General features: G+C 36.9%; 1 protein-coding gene across 13 annotated transcripts in view; it reads right to left on the bottom strand.

The window, feature by feature from the left end:
* BIRC6 (baculoviral IAP repeat containing 6) overlaps nt 1-16,984 on the bottom strand; it is a 195,149-nt gene that overhangs the window by 114,411 nt on the left and 63,754 nt on the right. For 6 of the 13 annotated variants that reach the window (XM_041128485.1, XM_041128481.1, XM_041128482.1 and 3 more), the window contains exons 24-39: nt 16,496-16,683; nt 15,531-15,845; nt 15,014-15,113; nt 14,331-14,545; nt 13,936-14,144; nt 13,277-13,623; nt 12,066-12,285; nt 10,993-11,126; nt 8,294-8,431; nt 7,375-7,538; nt 6,675-6,806; nt 4,036-4,251; nt 3,487-3,670; nt 2,950-3,105; nt 2,468-2,601; nt 651-804 (exon numbers count right to left, since the gene is read on the bottom strand). In XM_041128485.1, the coding sequence (XP_040984419.1) occupies nt 651-804; nt 2,468-2,601; nt 2,950-3,105; nt 3,487-3,670; nt 4,036-4,251; nt 6,675-6,806; nt 7,375-7,538; nt 8,294-8,431; nt 10,993-11,126; nt 12,066-12,285; nt 13,277-13,623; nt 13,936-14,144; nt 14,331-14,545; nt 15,014-15,113; nt 15,531-15,845; nt 16,496-16,683 (3,006 nt within the window). The remainder of the gene's footprint in view (nt 1-650; nt 805-2,467; nt 2,602-2,949; nt 3,106-3,486; nt 3,671-4,035; nt 4,252-6,674; nt 6,807-7,374; nt 7,539-8,293; nt 8,432-10,992; nt 11,127-12,065; nt 12,286-13,276; nt 13,624-13,935; nt 14,145-14,330; nt 14,546-15,013; nt 15,114-15,530; nt 15,846-16,495; nt 16,684-16,984) is intronic. The other 7 variants (XM_030035311.2, XM_030035310.2, XM_030035307.2 and 4 more) reach the window with 3 other exon arrangements.

Below are 16,984 nucleotides of genomic sequence, written 5' to 3' on the forward strand. Positions count from 1 at the left end.
AATCTCAGTATCACTAACAGAAAGATTCATTTTTATATATGACAGAAGCAGAATATAGAAACTTATACTCTGAACTGAATATAAGGTTGTTATAGACGTGAAATATATAATTAATAAAATACTAAATTTCTGTGAAACAAACACATATTTCTTTTTAATATCACACATGACTAATTCTGCATATGTTTAAGCTTGTTTTTCCTAAGGTAATACCTCTCAAACAAGAACCAAAAAGCTGTATTTCCCCAGTGTGGCGGGGGAAAGATCTATCACCCCAGTTCAGTAGTTATTCCTCCAAACTAAACAAGTGTGCCACCTCATTCCTTAGGGTAGATCCAACTATCCAAAATATCAGCCAACTAGAAAAGAGCTTCCAAAATTTCCTGAGAAAACAGGAATAATTTAAAACTGCCTATAAGTGTGTGCTCAAAAATGTTAGAAAATAAGATTTTCTGCTGTTAGGCTATTTTAAATATAAACTTCACATAATGTTCTCTCAGTTACCAAAGAAAAAACCCATGGCATATAGAAAATTTAATTATTTCCACTTAATACATGTAGAGATTGTTAACATAATTTGATATGCAAAAGTGTCAAATACAGTATCACAGAAAAGAGACCCTGAACAGAACTTTTAGTTCATTGCTTACCTTGAGAGACTGATACGCTCACAGTTTGTGACCCATTTTTCTCTGTAGTTACTGGTGGTTTTGCAACTGGAATTCCAACGCCTCCAATGTAAGGATTGTAATTGTAGGTACCATAATCAGCACCCCAGTAATCGTACCAGGTGCTGCTTATAGGCTTAAAAAACAAACAAAACAACAAGAAAAAACAGCAACTCTTTAGACTGCCCAAGTACAAAAATAAAACTTGTAATGACTAACAACAAACACTGAAGTTACAAAAGATTAAAACCAGAAGATTGGATCCAATAGCTTTAGAAAATTTTGTTTCAATTTTTATTGCCGTGTAAGCTACTGAATCCTTAGTGATTGTCAAAATCCAGCAATGTAGTTAGCTGTCTCAAAGATTCAAGAAGCCAATCTGAAAATGTTATCATCAGTTTTTATTCACACATTTGTACTATATTGTAAATTTGGAAGTGGAGTATCACACAGATATTTTGAGAAGTTATTTATCAAGACAGAATATTATATTATTAACTGTACTATGAAAGTACCTTGAAGCCTCAGCGAGGCTCAGGGATTATTTGTACTGGGCTCTGCAAAAGAAAGAGCTGAATAATCTCTGCTGAAGTGTCATAATTTAAGACACTAAGAAAGCATGTGAATCACAAGGAAAAAAATAGTAATGTAAGACTGTATGAAGGCAGTTTGTGTATGCCTGTATTTTTAATGGCAAGATCCAGTATCAACTGTCATTTTACAGATACAGAAGCAAATCTTAAGAAGGATTAAGAATGAAGAAGTGTTTTTCTGGCTGTTTTTTAGAGGACATCCAATCAGTCAATAAGATCATGAAGATACCTGCAGATGAAGTGGACTAAGGCATACTGCCACATGAAATGATAGCAGAATAAAGGAGGAGGGAAACATCAGTAAAACAAAAATTAAGCAATGAGTGGAATTTTTGGTAGGGTGAGATTTAGAGAAAAAAAATCTTTACATGATAGGTAAATCGGTGGAAGGACATATCAGGGAATATAGGAAAAAAAAAAAGAAAATTTAGTGTTGTCTGAGCAAGTGGTGAGAAAGATAATTTAGGTTAATTCAAATGAGGCTGAAGGTTTAAGTCAATAGTGAGAGGAGCAGGAAAACTCCAAATGAGAGCATCATCCTTATGGACAGAGAAAAGAGACTCAACATTTTTTTACAAACAGTTGTGTTTCTTTAAAACCAAAATATTTTTGTTTTTTTAATATACCTTGACAATATACTATTACATCTAAATGTAATTTTACCACCTCTGATATGTTTAGCTTCCATTTTAAGTATGAAAGCATTTAATAATTTTCTTGTTCCACAGTGAAATAAGTTTTGAAGTTAGCTGCTTGTTGTCATAGTCTGAAGCTGGTCTGAGCACTAGCTACTGCTGCCTTGGGTTTCTTTGAACACAATACTATCAGTATTAACCCTTAAGATCAATCACAGAAGCAAATGGCATGCTATTCTTAATAAAAAAGGACAAGACTAGTTCTTATTTTTCTTTTATATTATGCTTTTGTTGTCTTTAACATGCTACAGTATGAATAAACTCAGAACCTCTTGTTTATACAGATTATCTTCATACAAAAGCAAAATATTTTGTGGTCAACTGAGATATCAATACATCTGAGATGTGAACACAATCTTTACATTCTTTCCTGTCATTCTACATTAAACCTTTATAAAAGGCTAAAAGCAGGTCTTAAGACATCAAATACCACTAACGAAGAATTGTAAGAGAGAAAGGATTTTATTATTCCACATGTAAATGTTATCCTGAAAACTCAGGTGTGTCATACCTTGAAGACTTTGGCTGCAAGGGGATCTTTCTCCAAATCAATATCCAAAGGATCAATATCAACTTCCATCAGGTCTTGCAGTAATTCAAGATCAATATCCTTATCTTTTTCCAAAGATGACAAAGGTGGAGCACCTTTGAATGATTAAAAGAATATTAATACTACTAAGTACAAACCATAAAACATGGATATATCATCCAATTCATGGATAATTTTAAGGCTTTTAATATTACAGCTCTTAGTGCAAAAAGATAATGAATGCAATCAAGTTGCCTTTTTTAAATAATTGGAAAAATAACCATTTCGTACTGATCAGATGTAAAAATAAGTTGAAGAATTGCTCATATTCTGCCTGTATTTTCAGAAACTAATTATCCTATCGCCAAAACTCCTTTACTGATACTTTGATAGATGAGTAATAGCAAAGGTTTTTTTACTTTTTTCAGTATACATATATACATCAAGATTATGGAATAATTTACCTGTGATGTCATGTGTCAAAGGCTCATCTATTGCTTCTACTAACTGAACTGTGGACTGCTGGAGAGAGTCATCAGAATCCCCAGCTGAAGCTCCAGCATCTTCTCCCAAAGCACTTTCTTCCATAGCTTCAGCTGCTATAGGTGCCAACAACTCTCCTACATATTAGATTAAGCAGACAACTGAGTTTCAAGCTTTATTCCACTTACAAACTAACATCCCAGTGTCTAGGCCAACTGTGTGTTCTTCTTCATCTAACTCTAAATTCTCTAAGGGCTGCTTCTTCAAGGAGAGGAGTTCTGAATAATTTTCAAATAATCAGGGTCATATAAATATTAACTTTTCAATGCCCAAGTCACTAATTCAGGATTGACTGTAATTGCAACTTTAAATTGCATTTTTTACTCACTAATCTCACTATCTTAATAGTGTCAGCAGATTCTAACATAATAATTAAAAAAAAATAAAATCGTAAAACATTCAAGATAGAAAGTTTCAAGTGTAATGTACATTCTGAAAAATATGAACTTAAAACAAACCTGCTAGAATATCCTGCAGCATACAAGTCAGAGAATACTGAGCCCATGCTCCGCCCCAAGAGATGTCTCCTCTGTTAAAATCAGTTCCAACAAGAAGCAGCAATAATCTTTCCAACTGCGTCTCGTTTACAATCTCACATAAATGAATTGTTGGTCTTGTAGCATTTGCAATTCTAGCAAGAACCTAAAAAAAAAAATGCCTATTCATATTTAACACTATGAAAATATGTAATAGCTTTCATTTCTATGATTATTAGATTTCGCTTACTAGTAAACCAGGTATTTTTACAAGCTTAAATTTATGATTTTACAAGTGTAATTACATGAAAATATTTTTTTTAAAGTTACTTTTTCTATGCAATTTTGAAGCCATCATATCGTAAGTTACGCAAAAGGTGACAGATCAGAAAAACTACCTCACCAGAAATTACTAGAAATTTTAATGCTGCAGCTAATTTTTACCATCGAGCCAGCAAAAAAAGCAGTAACAGAAAGCTAATTTAGTGTGGTCTCCATTGCAACTAGAGTGACATTCCATATTCTGTTTACCTTACAAACAAATAGAAGTAAGTCTGCATGACAAGTAAAGTCCATGGACAAGAGAAAAAGTGCCAGCTTCTGCACTACAGAAATACAACGTTCATGTGCCAGTGTAAATGGAAGTGGTTCAATTTCCGGAGTTTCCTTTGTTGTTGATACTTCTGTATCTAAAGTAGAACGAGGCCATTCTGCAGTTCGACGTAAGCGTATTAAGTCCTTGAAGTGCTGCAGGAATTAAATTTGAAACAACAGTTACATTTTAAAACAAACCTCTAAATCTTTTCCCAGTGAAAATCTGAGGCAGCAATAACAGTAACGAAGAGAGAGAAGAGAGAGAGGGGAGAGAGAGGGGAGAGAGAGGGGAGAGAGAGGGGAGAGAGAGGGGAGAGAGAAGGGGGGAGAGAGAGGGGGGGAGAGAGGGGGGAGAGAGGGGGGAGAGAGGGGGGAGAGAGGGGGGACGCAGAGAGGGGCGGAAGCATGAGGGGGGACGAGAGGGGGGGAGAGAGGGGAGAGAGAGGGGGGAGAGAGGGGGGAGAGAGGGGAGAGAGAGGGGAGAGAGAGGGGAGAGAGAGGGGAGAGAGAGGGGAGAGAGAGGGGAGAGAGAGAGGGGAGAGAGAGGGGAGGAGAGGGGAGAGAGAGGGGAGAGAGAAGGGAGAGAGAGAAGGGAGAGAGAGAAGGGAGAGAAGGAAGGGAGAGAAGGAAGGGAGAGAAGGAAGGGAGAGAAGGAAGGGAGAGAAGGAAGGGAGAGAAGGAAGGGAGAGAAGGAAGGGAGAGAAGGAAGGGAGAGAGAAGGGAGAGGGTCTAAGAATGCATGAGAATCTGGAATGGAATTAAGGCTTTATTGGCAGAAATTTGGTTTGGCAGCATGTTATCTCAGGTGACAGACTCATAACCAAATTATCCAATTCCACACAAGTGTCAATTAAGCCTTTATGTTTGCCATAAAACTTATTGAGAATATGTGTTTTAGAAGTTTATTTCATATTTCCACACCTGCATATAAAGCTACAGCTACCTTGAAGCAAACTGTGTACAAGAGCTAATATGGAAATTTACCTTTGCAAGAACGCTGACTTCTAAGTTCTTCACATTAGATAAATCATCAGTAATTTCTAACTTTCTTAATACTTCCAGTGTACAAAGTGTCCATTAACCACCATAAATTGAACTAGCCTGATACTTGATCAGAGGTCTAAACTACAACCTTTTTGACAGAGGGTCTACAAATTCAATGGAGAAAAAAAAGTGCTTTTATTAATCCTCCCATCCACCACGGCACACATTTACCAGCTCAGTTCATTGTATCAGCTACACAAGCAGTCTAAAATTAGGTAACACAAAAGCCTCTTATAATCTCATTGAAGTAGCAGCCACTCAAGTAGACCAGAGAAAGAACTATTTACTAACACAAAGGTTTCAGCTTTCTCCTAAATGCAATAAATGTTTTAAGTTACTCACAGCTTGTCATAACTGAAAGTGATTAGTAGGCAAAGTAGTAAAAACTACATGAAATGCAACTATCAAGTGCACAGTAATACCATAACTAAATGTTAAGATACTGCAAGGGGGAAAGTCTTTAGTTCAACATGCTTTTTTGATGCAACATGGCTGCTATAAAGTGAAACTTAAATAGCTGGATAGCATATTTCAGCCAGTGACTCATTTAAAGATGTCTCAAGGGGCCTACCAGTGGAGCAGCCCCCTTGCTATAACCTGCAGGAATAAAGCAGAAGATAGTGCAGGAAAGAACAGCTCATGACAAGCAGAGTTAGTGAAAACTTAGGGCTTTATTTTTATGCTGGTGTTTAAATTTTGGTGTGGGGTTTTGTTTTTTTTTTTTGGTTGGTTGTTTTTTTGTTTTGTTTTGGTATTTTTCCTCATAATTACTGGAAGTTGTTTTAAGATTTCCCTTTAGATTGCCTGTAAGGTCTTCCCACAGGCCTACTTTCAGTCATCCTAACAGACAGTAGTACTTCTGGAACTAGAGAGTAAATATTTAAAGAGATACCTAAGTTTGGTAGCTAGAAAAATTTACACATTTTTTTTTGTGTCCTCTGCAAAGTCCATGTTGCCATCTCCAGAAATCCCTAAATTTCAGCACCTCATCCATAATCAAAATAATTAACTACCACATCCACTCTCAGTATCTGGGGCTTACTGCAAGATGCCTCAACTTACATGAGAAGTACTTTTAAGAAGCTTCTGAGAAAGCTCAGAAAACATTCTCAAAAGTTGTATTTATTAATTTGAAGAAACAGCCATTGGCATGATTATTTTCTGATTACTCAACCAGGAGAGCATCCAGAAGAGTATCATGCATAAAAGTTAGCCATATAAAACATTACTTTACATTTCTACTGGTATATGTTATCCAAAGTTTAAAGATATGACTGGCATTCCCAAAGCTACAAGATTATTAGTGATTTTGGCCATGACTACCTAAAAAACCCCTGCAGAAGTATAAACTATTTTTCACAGTGCAAGAGATTTCCAGATGGCTGCTGTTTTCAGCATCAGAATATGCTTGATAGCAGCCACGATGAAACAACTTTTTAAAATAAGGTCAACGTAGGACAAAAATGACTTTGCAGGAACAGGTCTTTCCATGCAAAGGACAAGAAGTCAGTCACAGTTTCAGAGCATCATACCTTTGAAGTAGCCTGCTTTAGTTTTGCCTGTTCTACTAAAAGTTTGTATGATGATCCTTTGTTGCTTTGTATTTTCTCTTTTTCCATCTGTTCCACCAAAGCCTTCTGTTTTGCTTTTAATAAGTTAAGTTGCTAAAAGAAAATGTTAATAGGAAAAAATGAAAATTTAAGCAGTAAGATGTTAAAAGGATCTGTATGTTCATATGATAGTAATCTTCAGTTCAAATTGTAACTTGAGCTTTTAAAATACAGTTTATATACAATTTTAACTAAGACACCATAAAGGGCTACTAGCAGACCCAGAACAGATGAAGTTTAAGAAGAAACAGTATTTTTAAAGGAGCTCAAGACATACGTGCTCAGGGTCATAAAACCTGCATGGTTGCATTTAGAAATGAAAAGTTTGTTTCTTAAGAATTACCAACTTTTAAATCACAGCTTAGGTGCTTGCGCTCAGGTGTACCCAGATTTCTCTAGAAAGTAAATTATATTTATTATCCAATATGGGCCACAGAGTGCAACAGTACACTCCAACACCTGTTCTTCCAGCGGATCCCATGCCCCACGGTTCGAGACGAATGTTGAAGAAGTTAGGCAGCCTTTAGCTACAGAACCAGACCTATGCAAAAGCAAGGCTGAATGAGTCCCAAGGCCAAAGTTGTTCTTCCAACAAATGAGATATACTATAAACAAGACATACTTGTGTGAAAATAGCCACTACCGTTCTGGAAGTCACCTGTTTATGATGCACAAGCTGTTTTCTGATCTTTCGGGAATACAGTCTATCTAGGCTACTGTTGCCTTTAGCTGATCTGCTCAGACTCTGAGTGTGAAGGCTATTATTTATAAAACTCCACTGGTTTCCTAATGGAAACAGAAAAAAAAGGAGATATTAATCCATCTTATTAAACCTCACTTAACTCCAGAGAAAAGCATTTACATTGCAGCAATGGTTAGCATCTCCATACACTAAATACTAAACAAACAAGCAAAATCTCTCTTAGTGTTATGCAACTATCACCACTGATGGTAATATTTCTGTGTAATTTTAAAATGCAGCAGTACCATCTTGTTTTCATTATTTTTAAAACATATAAGGAGGTAAGCAAGACTGTCCTAACTGAAAATACCTAAACAGCTTCCATAACACAAAAGCTTTAGAGTTTTCACTTTTAGAAAAGATGTTCAAAGAAAACCACAGCTAATCCACTTAAATAATAAAAAAATAAACAGACAAAAAATGCATTTAAAAATACTGGATAAAAATACCATGGCAAATACCAAAGCAGTTACAAAGTCATACTGTTGCCCTTTCTCACAACACAAAACTGTTTCAACATGGTGCACTCTCAGTTGCCAGGTCCTGGAGTCACAGAATAATATACAGATATTTTACAAACTAAAATCAATCCTGTAATTTCCACTTTAAAAAAATGAAAGAGATCATATTTCTAAGGAGAAGGGGATGTAAAGAAGCAGACAACAATGCAAATAAAAAGATCACAACATCTGTTTTTAAAATCTTATTTTTCAAGTGAATTGAAAATACATTTTAAGTATTTGAACAGCTCCCAAACCAATACCCATAGAAGCAAGTTTTGATAATAAGTGCTACATACCTGTCAAAAATCGTTCCCTCTCTTTTCCATTCAGAGGTTTCTTGGCCGTGGCTGCTTCATCTTCAACAGTAGCTACATAATCCAGTAGTCTGGACACCAGCATTACAACCCAGCTGATCATGGGAATGTCTAGAACTCCTTCAAAACAAACAGATTTGAGAGCATTAATAAAGTTTTGAAGCCATAACAAATTAGTTTTAAAGAAATCATAAAAAGCATTAGGTAGCACACATTTCACTAGGTCACAAAGATTCTGCTCTTTTTTTAAAAAATGAGAATAAGAGTCTGAGCACTCATAAATGAGGGAAGAAATCAAACATTCAGTATAGAGTTCAGGTGCAAGAGAAAATGCCACAGTTCTTTTAGTCTGATGAAGTCAGAAGTCAAAAGCTTCACCTCTACCATTGAAGCTAAAAATTAAGCAGCATTAAAAAAAAAAAGTCAAAAATTCTATGTCTAAACGTCCTAAATACCAAATGCAGAATGACAGCTGCTTGCATTAAAGCACATAAATTAGAAGTCTCAAATTCCATAGTGTGAAATTCCTCCATCAACCAGGGCTCCAACTAGACAGTTATAACCATGCACCCGAATACCTTCAATTTTTACTCCTTTTTTAGTGTATTTTCACATAGCCATTTGAATAAGATGCAGGAAAGCCAAGACTGAGCTCAGACTAGATGAACCATGCTGGTGGCACTAATGACTGGCTATTGCTTATTTCAGTCTCACACATTAAATGCAGTATTTTTGTACAGGCAGAAGGGAAAAAAAACTACACATCTTGCACATCATGCAAGAAAAATCTTTCTGTGCATGAGCAAATCTTAATTAACAGTTCTAAAGTGAACTCATGAGTGCTCAATAAAGACCAGAAACCTACAATTAATGACCACTTAATTACAGTCATTATGCAAATGGCATACTTTTACATAATATCAATACAACAAAATCATTAGTACTACAGGTTACACATACATTTTCATATCTGCACACTGTGCTAAGCCACATTTAACTACACTACACTTTTCATGCACTGACCTCAAAAAAGCTTTCATTAACTCAAACTATATTAATTCCAGATCAAACAAGGAAAACTAAGGGACAGAAACCACTCGTGCAAAATCACATGTAGCTGCTGGCAGCCCAAGCAATAGGATGCAGGCCCTGACTATTAACTCCAGTTTCCTGTCCACACTGGCAGAAAGCAGCCCACCCCAAGCAGGCAGAGGAACAGGAGGCCTCCCCATAACAGGACCTGAACAGGAACCGCAGACTAAATTGCAAGAATAGAAATGAGTAGCACTGGTGACCATTACACACCTTTTTGGTTGGCACACTAAAAAGAAAGAAGCCTGCTGCAGAGTGAAGTATATACCTTTTCATACTTCTGTTTAAACAAGTGCATTTCTTTTCCTTTCATCTCCTAAAAAAAATCAAAGTTTTCAGCTTCTCTCCCTCCCTCCAAGTGTCTTTTGATTATTCCTTTTTTTCCCCCTCTGCCTCAAAGTTTACAACTTCTCTCTACCCACAACTCACCTCTCACTTTGATTGTCCTTTGTTTTCTTTTTCCCCAGTAAGTTTTCAACCCTTTGACCCTTAGTTATGTGTGATAGTTCTCAAATAGGAATTTCTTCTGCCGTACTTGATGCTTCCACCACACGTAATAATGCCCTAGTACTCACCTGTACTGTCCAGGAGGAAGGAAGCTGGAAGACCAGCAAATAAAGCTCTGAAGTATCAGTTACTTCTGCTTCCTAAAGTCCTCCGTGAGGACAACTAGTAAGGCAAGAGCTATGAAAGGAATTGGCAGCTGTGGGGAGAGTGCAAACAGAGGTAGAGGAGATGTAAGCTTGGGTTTGCCTCAAACTAGTTAGAGACTACTGCAGGATATGGCCAAGATAGAGAAAGTACACAGCAGACCAATGGGAAGCAATAGGACAGCTTCTGACACCAGCTATAGACTTGTTTCCATGAGGAAACAAGGTAAAAAGTAAGGACAGAGTCTCAGCTGGCATTTACGAACTTCACAACACTAAGAATTTTAAACAGCCTATCTTCTTCAGTGCTCTGCTACATGTACATAACAAATGAAGTAGCCTAGAGCTTGATGTGTTCAAAAGCAAGCATTTTCTTCAACCTTAGGGTAGTTAAGAAAACACTCAAAGAAAATCAAGTTTGGAGAATATAATTTCAGTAATTTTTTTAGGGTAAAAAAAAAAAAGTAAATTCCTTGTGATTACAAAAAACCCCAGGTAGTTTGCAGGAACCTTGCAGATACACCTAACAAACTTGTCTTCCTAACTGTGTTTCACCTCAAAAGCTTGAAACTTAGAATCTCACGAGCAAAAAGGGGCACTTCTTTCCAAAATGCTAAATTCCAAAGTCATTCACTAGAGCCACTAGAGCTGTCTACACATTGGATGTCCCCCCCCACTTTGTTAAAACTTTAAAGCTTCCTAGCTGAATTTAAAGCAACCAAATAGATTTTGCTCAGGTTTAAACAGGGGGCTGGGGGGAGGAATTTCTTTTAGCACCTAAAGAACAAGAAGTTTCAGCACATTTTAAGACAACTGTGTTTTGGAAATATAGTAAACAAGCAATTTCTTCCTTTAATACACCAAAAATTGTGAGCTAGTCTCTCAATTTTCTAGCTTATAATGAATATGAAAATATAGTTTCTCAAATTAGAGGGCTACCTTCAGTTCTTCTGTGCACAGGTAAATGAGGTTGCAGTGGTGACAGCAGGTTATCCAGGAGATTAAGTAAACTTTCTAAAACACCACTGTTGCTAAGCGATCTTTGGCCAATGCAAGAAAGCAACATGAAGACCCTAAAAATAAAATTTACATATTTAAGATTTTATTTCTTTTTCAGATCCGGTAATATTCTGAAACACCCCTTATAGAACAATATTCCCCTAGGCTTTCATCTGAGACACAAGCAGATTGCTACAGAAAGCAGTACTGTGGCCCAGCAAATGAACTGGATTTCACGTTCTATTGTTGTTAAGGATAATGCAGTATTTTAGGGTGAACACTTTCTCTTTCATGCTCAAGAGGTCAGCAGAGCATTCTACTTCGTACATCTGAAACGAGATCTCATCCATTTTATTTCCTATTACCTACAATATACTGAATAACAGGCATAGAGAATTAAATCCATGTATTCTTATATCCTTGAATTAATTCATTTTAAAAAATCATGAAAATGTAAATGTTGCTGTCCAAAGAAGGCAGAAAGCCACAGAACAGCAAATATGTTTGATTAAAATAAAATGCTAATGTTTAGAATATCAAAGACCTCTATCAATAATGTGAAATAATCAACACACCTAACATTCAATGCTCAACTCTATGCTTGCTTACTCTTATCTCAGAGAAATCTTTTGTATTAAATGCTAATAGTGTGCCTTCCAGCCTCAATCCTAATTCCAAATGCATTAGAAAAGCAGCTCTATGATGAGGGTGTATTTAAGCCTATTAAAGACGACAATTTTTGACACTGGGGAACAATCCTGCTAGGTATGTGAAGATCTCCAAGTAAAGAAAACCAGCAACTTATTGTGGTGTAAGCACCAAATAGGTGCAATAAATAACTGCAATCAGACATTTACCATTTACAGTGCTTTTTTAGAACTGTTTCTTAAATCAATGGAACAGATGGATAAGTACCCTTCAGTCACATTTTGTCAATTCCAATGTTAAGTTATGAACAATGGAATTACTTAAGCGATTCACATGTAATGTATCAATATAGACTTACACCTTACCTGTCTTGCGGGAATATGAGAAGCTGCTCTGAATTGTATAATTCCTGCAGTACGTTTGAGAGAAACTGACCCCACCATCTTTCTCCTCCACAGAGCTGAACAAGCAGAAGGCCAGTATGTAATCTTATCTTTGGGGTTCCACTGATACATAGGTGTTTAAATAATTCTTCACAAGCTTGAGCATGAAAAGTACTTTGCAGAACCACAGGAACAGAGTGCCCTTTTAAGAAAGGAGAACAAGCAACTATGTTTAAGGAGACAATGGTTTGAAAACCTAGGAGGAAAAAGTTTGCAGGTTGTTTTTAAAACTATTATGACTAGACTAATTGGCACAAGGGGGAAGGAAGGAGGGAACACATGGGGAGATGGTAATTTTCAGGTAACCCATAAAGACCAGGCCATTTGGTCAAAACCAAATCAATTTCATGTCAGTGCAAATACCCCCATGGAATCTACACAAAGCAAAAAAACAAACCATCGTTATGCTTAAGAACAAACTGGTACAGAAAATTACAAAATTACAAGACAGACACACCTATCTATCAATATACCTATCAACAGAACAATGTTCTGCCTTTTTTTTTTTTTTTTTTTTTTTTTTTAAAAAACACCACTCCTACTCAGAATTTTCAATTTCAGTTCTCCAAGAACTCTTTCAATAGCAAGTTTAGGAAATAAAAATCCTTAATAGATATTAAAAATCATGAACCGAGTAGAGATACTGGTTTTATGATTTCCCGCCCCGCAAAGAAGCAATTTCTGCTTCCCTTCCCCACTTCTAACTACCTACTCCACCCCCAGTGTTGCACAAGCTTCGATGCTCACAGATCCTTCCACAAGCTGATTCTACTTATGAAAACATCATGAGTATTCTGCCTGGGCAGTCTTTTGTTACTTCAGCAAACTGAATCAGCCCACAGAAGGATCAGATGACTCTCTGAACAAAGGAATATGCAGCCGGGACTATGGAAAAGGGAGAAGGACCTCAACACCCTCTTCTATCCTTTTTGGGAGCTGGACGTGGTTAGGTCAGCTCGGTGCCACTGGTGAAACTTTACACTGTATGTTACCAGCTACTAAAATCATAGTAAAACATATGTGAACATAGATTAAAAGCTTTATAGCAGGGAAGTATAGATCAAGAAATAGAAACACTTGCAAATTGTTTCTACTAACATGACAAAAATACCAAAACCTCAAAAAATACTAACCATTGGAAGAATGAAGCAAACTAAGCAAAGTGTCCAGTAAGTATCTAATGATGGTGCGTAACTGTTCTGTGGATGACATCTGAATCAACTCTTTTGGATCAGATTGCTCTTTCAGCGTTTTCCTGCTTGCACCTAAAGCTACTTTGAGCCTCTGAACAGCATGGTGAGCCAAGTTGAGTTGAAGCTGTAGCTGAATGCAGTCCTGGTAAGCAGAAAATACTCTGCTATCTTCTTCTACTGCCTTGTCTGGCTTTCGTAAAAAGTACTGGGCATTGTTAGCACTATTGAGTGGTGGCAGGTCAATACTCTGCAGAAGGATTTCTAACCGATGACAGGCCAAATTGTACCTAAAGAGAAACATTCCAACAGACAATTCAAATAGACATTAGCAATAGCAATACATTTGACAGTCACCCTGCCAGAACACAACTTCTGATCTATTTTGAATTCACTGTTAAAAGAGATATTGAAAAAAAAATACAGTGTAGTCTTTTGTTACTGCTATAAAGATACTCACTGTAACAACTCTACAACAAAGGCAGAGTTTTCTTTGGTCTGAAGAATGTAATGGGAAGAAAAAAACAAAAACTCTAACATTACAATATCCCAGTGTTTTAAGTTAAAATAACTAGTAAGTACACATATTTTTTTCTTCTAACCTGCATTGTATGTCTTCTTGCAATGCAATCATCATTGCCAAATGTTGGTCAATTTCTGGCTGATTTGCAGCTTCACCTTCTCCTCTGAGGGGATCGTGCATTAGTTTCAGCTCATTTTCAAAGGGTAAGATATAGGTGTGGCCATAATAAAATCCTAATGGGATTTTTGCTCTGGCATTTGTGCTACCATATCGACCAATAACAGTGATCTGAAAGAGAACGGAACTATACTGTAACACAATTGTATCAAACAGGCAAAATAAACACCAAGTCAAAAATGCATAAAAAATTTATAGCCAACTAAAGTTTGATCTGAAGACAACTTAAGAGAAAGTTCACATACTAACAAAGATCAAGAGTTTAAAAGATAGAGTATGCAGTCTATCTCCTTTTACCTTCATAAACCTGCAAACTGGGGGTGGCAACAAGTCATGTAAAATAAGTGAATGTGTGCTAATATCAGTAGCCACTACCAGTCGCCTTCCATCCACTTCTTCTCCTAAAGTCCAGATGTCAATTGACAAAGAAGCCAAATCTCCACAAGTGGGAATCAATACATCTGTCAGCAATATAGGTCTTCCAAAATCTAAAGTCACAAATCTTCTTGCTCCTAGGGGAAAAACACAGGATTGCCTAAAATACCAGTGTGCTAACCAGTGAAGAGATGTTACTTTTCAAACAATAAAGCCATTGTTTATATATTGCTCAAAAGGTGTATATTTCAGGTTACACATAGCTGCACAATCTCAGAAGCTCTCACTACAGCTTGCACCCTATGAAAACAAAATTGTGGCTTCAACTTAAATTAAGTTGTTACGGTTTTTACACATTATTTCAGAACATGTGCTCTGTGCAGAGACCCAACATATTCCCCCAGCCCCAGGATTTTTCAACTTGACAAACATCACTGAATGTTAAGTCTTAAACTTCCAGATACAACAGAAATGCAAACTGAGAAATATATTTTCTTTGGAAAGCCAAGTGAGACTGCAGCTAAGCAACTTACTTAAGACCCTGGAAAATTTTCCACTTCTTATTAGAAAACGTGTCAAATTATTATTAGGAATTCTGGTTTTACCTGAGTGCATTCGCTCTATAATAATTGACTGATGAGGTGGAGGTTGAAGAAAATGCGAAGCGTGAGATATTGCAAGAGCAAGACCGGATCCAAGTGGATTCTGAGGAGTTGGAGAATATCAGTAAAATTAAGTCATTAAAATCTATGCATTTATAATAAGCTGTTCTTTAAAAAAGACTGTAAGAAAACCTCTTGTGATTTAAAGATGCATGATTTTGACAACACCTCACTACATTTAGATTTGAGCATGAACCATCAAAATATATCAACTAATAAGTTGAAAGGATTAATTACTCCTTATACAGTTAAGCTAGCTCCAATTAAAAGAAAACATCTGAGGTACTATAACAACTCTATCTTGCTTTCATAAGTCTTCCTTTTCAAATAGTCTGAATTTAGTGATATAGTTTTCACATCTCATCCAAATGAACAGGTATTTACTAGCACTCAAGTACAAATTAGATCCTGATAAGGCTGACAGCATCTTGTTTCTATAAGAAAAAACAAAAATAATTACCGTCCTAGACTTGCTTGTATTTTTGTTATGTGCTGCAAGGTTAACTGTTGGGGGATCAATGACTGAACCAGGGAAAAGCTGAGCAAGCTCTGCATTAATAACAGCAGAAACTGCCTCATTAGGTGGAGTCAAAGGTGGAGTCATGAACAGAGGAGTTGTTTTTGGTGTGGGCGGAATGACATCTGAAGGATGGATGAAGAATCCTGGGGCTGCTACTGGATTAGAAGGCACAGAGTTGTGAACAGGACCAACTGCTGATGCTGCTGCTGCTGCTGCTGCTGTTGTCTGATGCAGTTTTGCTTCCAGCTTGGCTTTCTGCGGGGAAAATGAAAGCAGTGTATGTAGCAGATAATACTGCTTGTGAACACAGTAGTAGTATTGAACTACAAGTTCAACTTTTATTATAAAACTAGATTTAATAAATCCAAACCACCTTCAACATAGGCATGTTAGATGTCCAACTGTTAAGTTGAAAAATGAAACTCTATTCAATTTGATCTTGCTGAGGAACATGAGTAATTAATTGGAGTAATCAAAAAATAATAAAAAACCCTACAACTGAACAGCAAAGTAGAGTCAACACAGCCAAGTTTCATACTGACAATGGCTTTATGACTGGTACTTCCCTGTGTCAGCAATTGTGCTTTTCATTTCAGTGGGCTTTTCCAACTTCAGACTGATATACTTATGTATTAAGAGTTAGTTTTGATTACAAACTCCCAACCCACCCTCAAAATACACAAAAACAAAGTCTGAAAAACCAACGCAGCATGGAAGACGCTCTCAGCATTTTGCTTAGTAAGAGTGACCCTCAGTGCAGAGCCGTTCCTTCCTCAAATACACTATGGAGAAAAAAGAGGAGGGGTGGGGGGGGGTGGGGAGGGGGGCGCAACTAGCTCTGCAACTACTTTCTCAGCTTTTGAAGTTTAGAGACAGCATTAAAATATAGCCAAATAGCCTCCAACCTGTTGCTGAAGCTTCAAAAGCTGCTGCTGTTTCTCTTGCAGCACCTGGAGCTGTTGCTCAGCTGAGGCCATTGCATGAGAGAGAGACTGCAAAGCTACCTGGGCTGCTGAACTCAGTGCTGTCGAGGCTTCCCCAACCGTTCCAGAAGAGAGGCCACCAACTGCTGGGGTAACCCCAAAGGTACTCACTGGCATGAAACAAACAAACAAAAAACCAAACAAAACAAAAACATGTATGTAGAAAACTAATTATAAAGCACACCTCTAATTCCATTCCTTAATAATTTGTTAAGAGCAAGGTAAAAACAAGAGAGAGACCTCCTTTTTATCCAGTTCTTGCTACAAAGTAACATCATCTTGAATTACAAAATATATGGTTTATAGACTATGCACACTCATCATACATGCAATATTTTCATTACAGAAGAGCCACCTAATGCCCTGAAATTCTGTCACCACGTAAGGCCGCAAGGTAAAGATGCAAGCTTG

This window comes from Aquila chrysaetos, chromosome 13, assembly GCF_900496995.4.
Source record: "Aquila chrysaetos chrysaetos chromosome 13, bAquChr1.4, whole genome shotgun sequence".
Lineage (NCBI taxonomy): Eukaryota > Metazoa > Chordata > Aves > Accipitriformes > Accipitridae > Aquila > Aquila chrysaetos.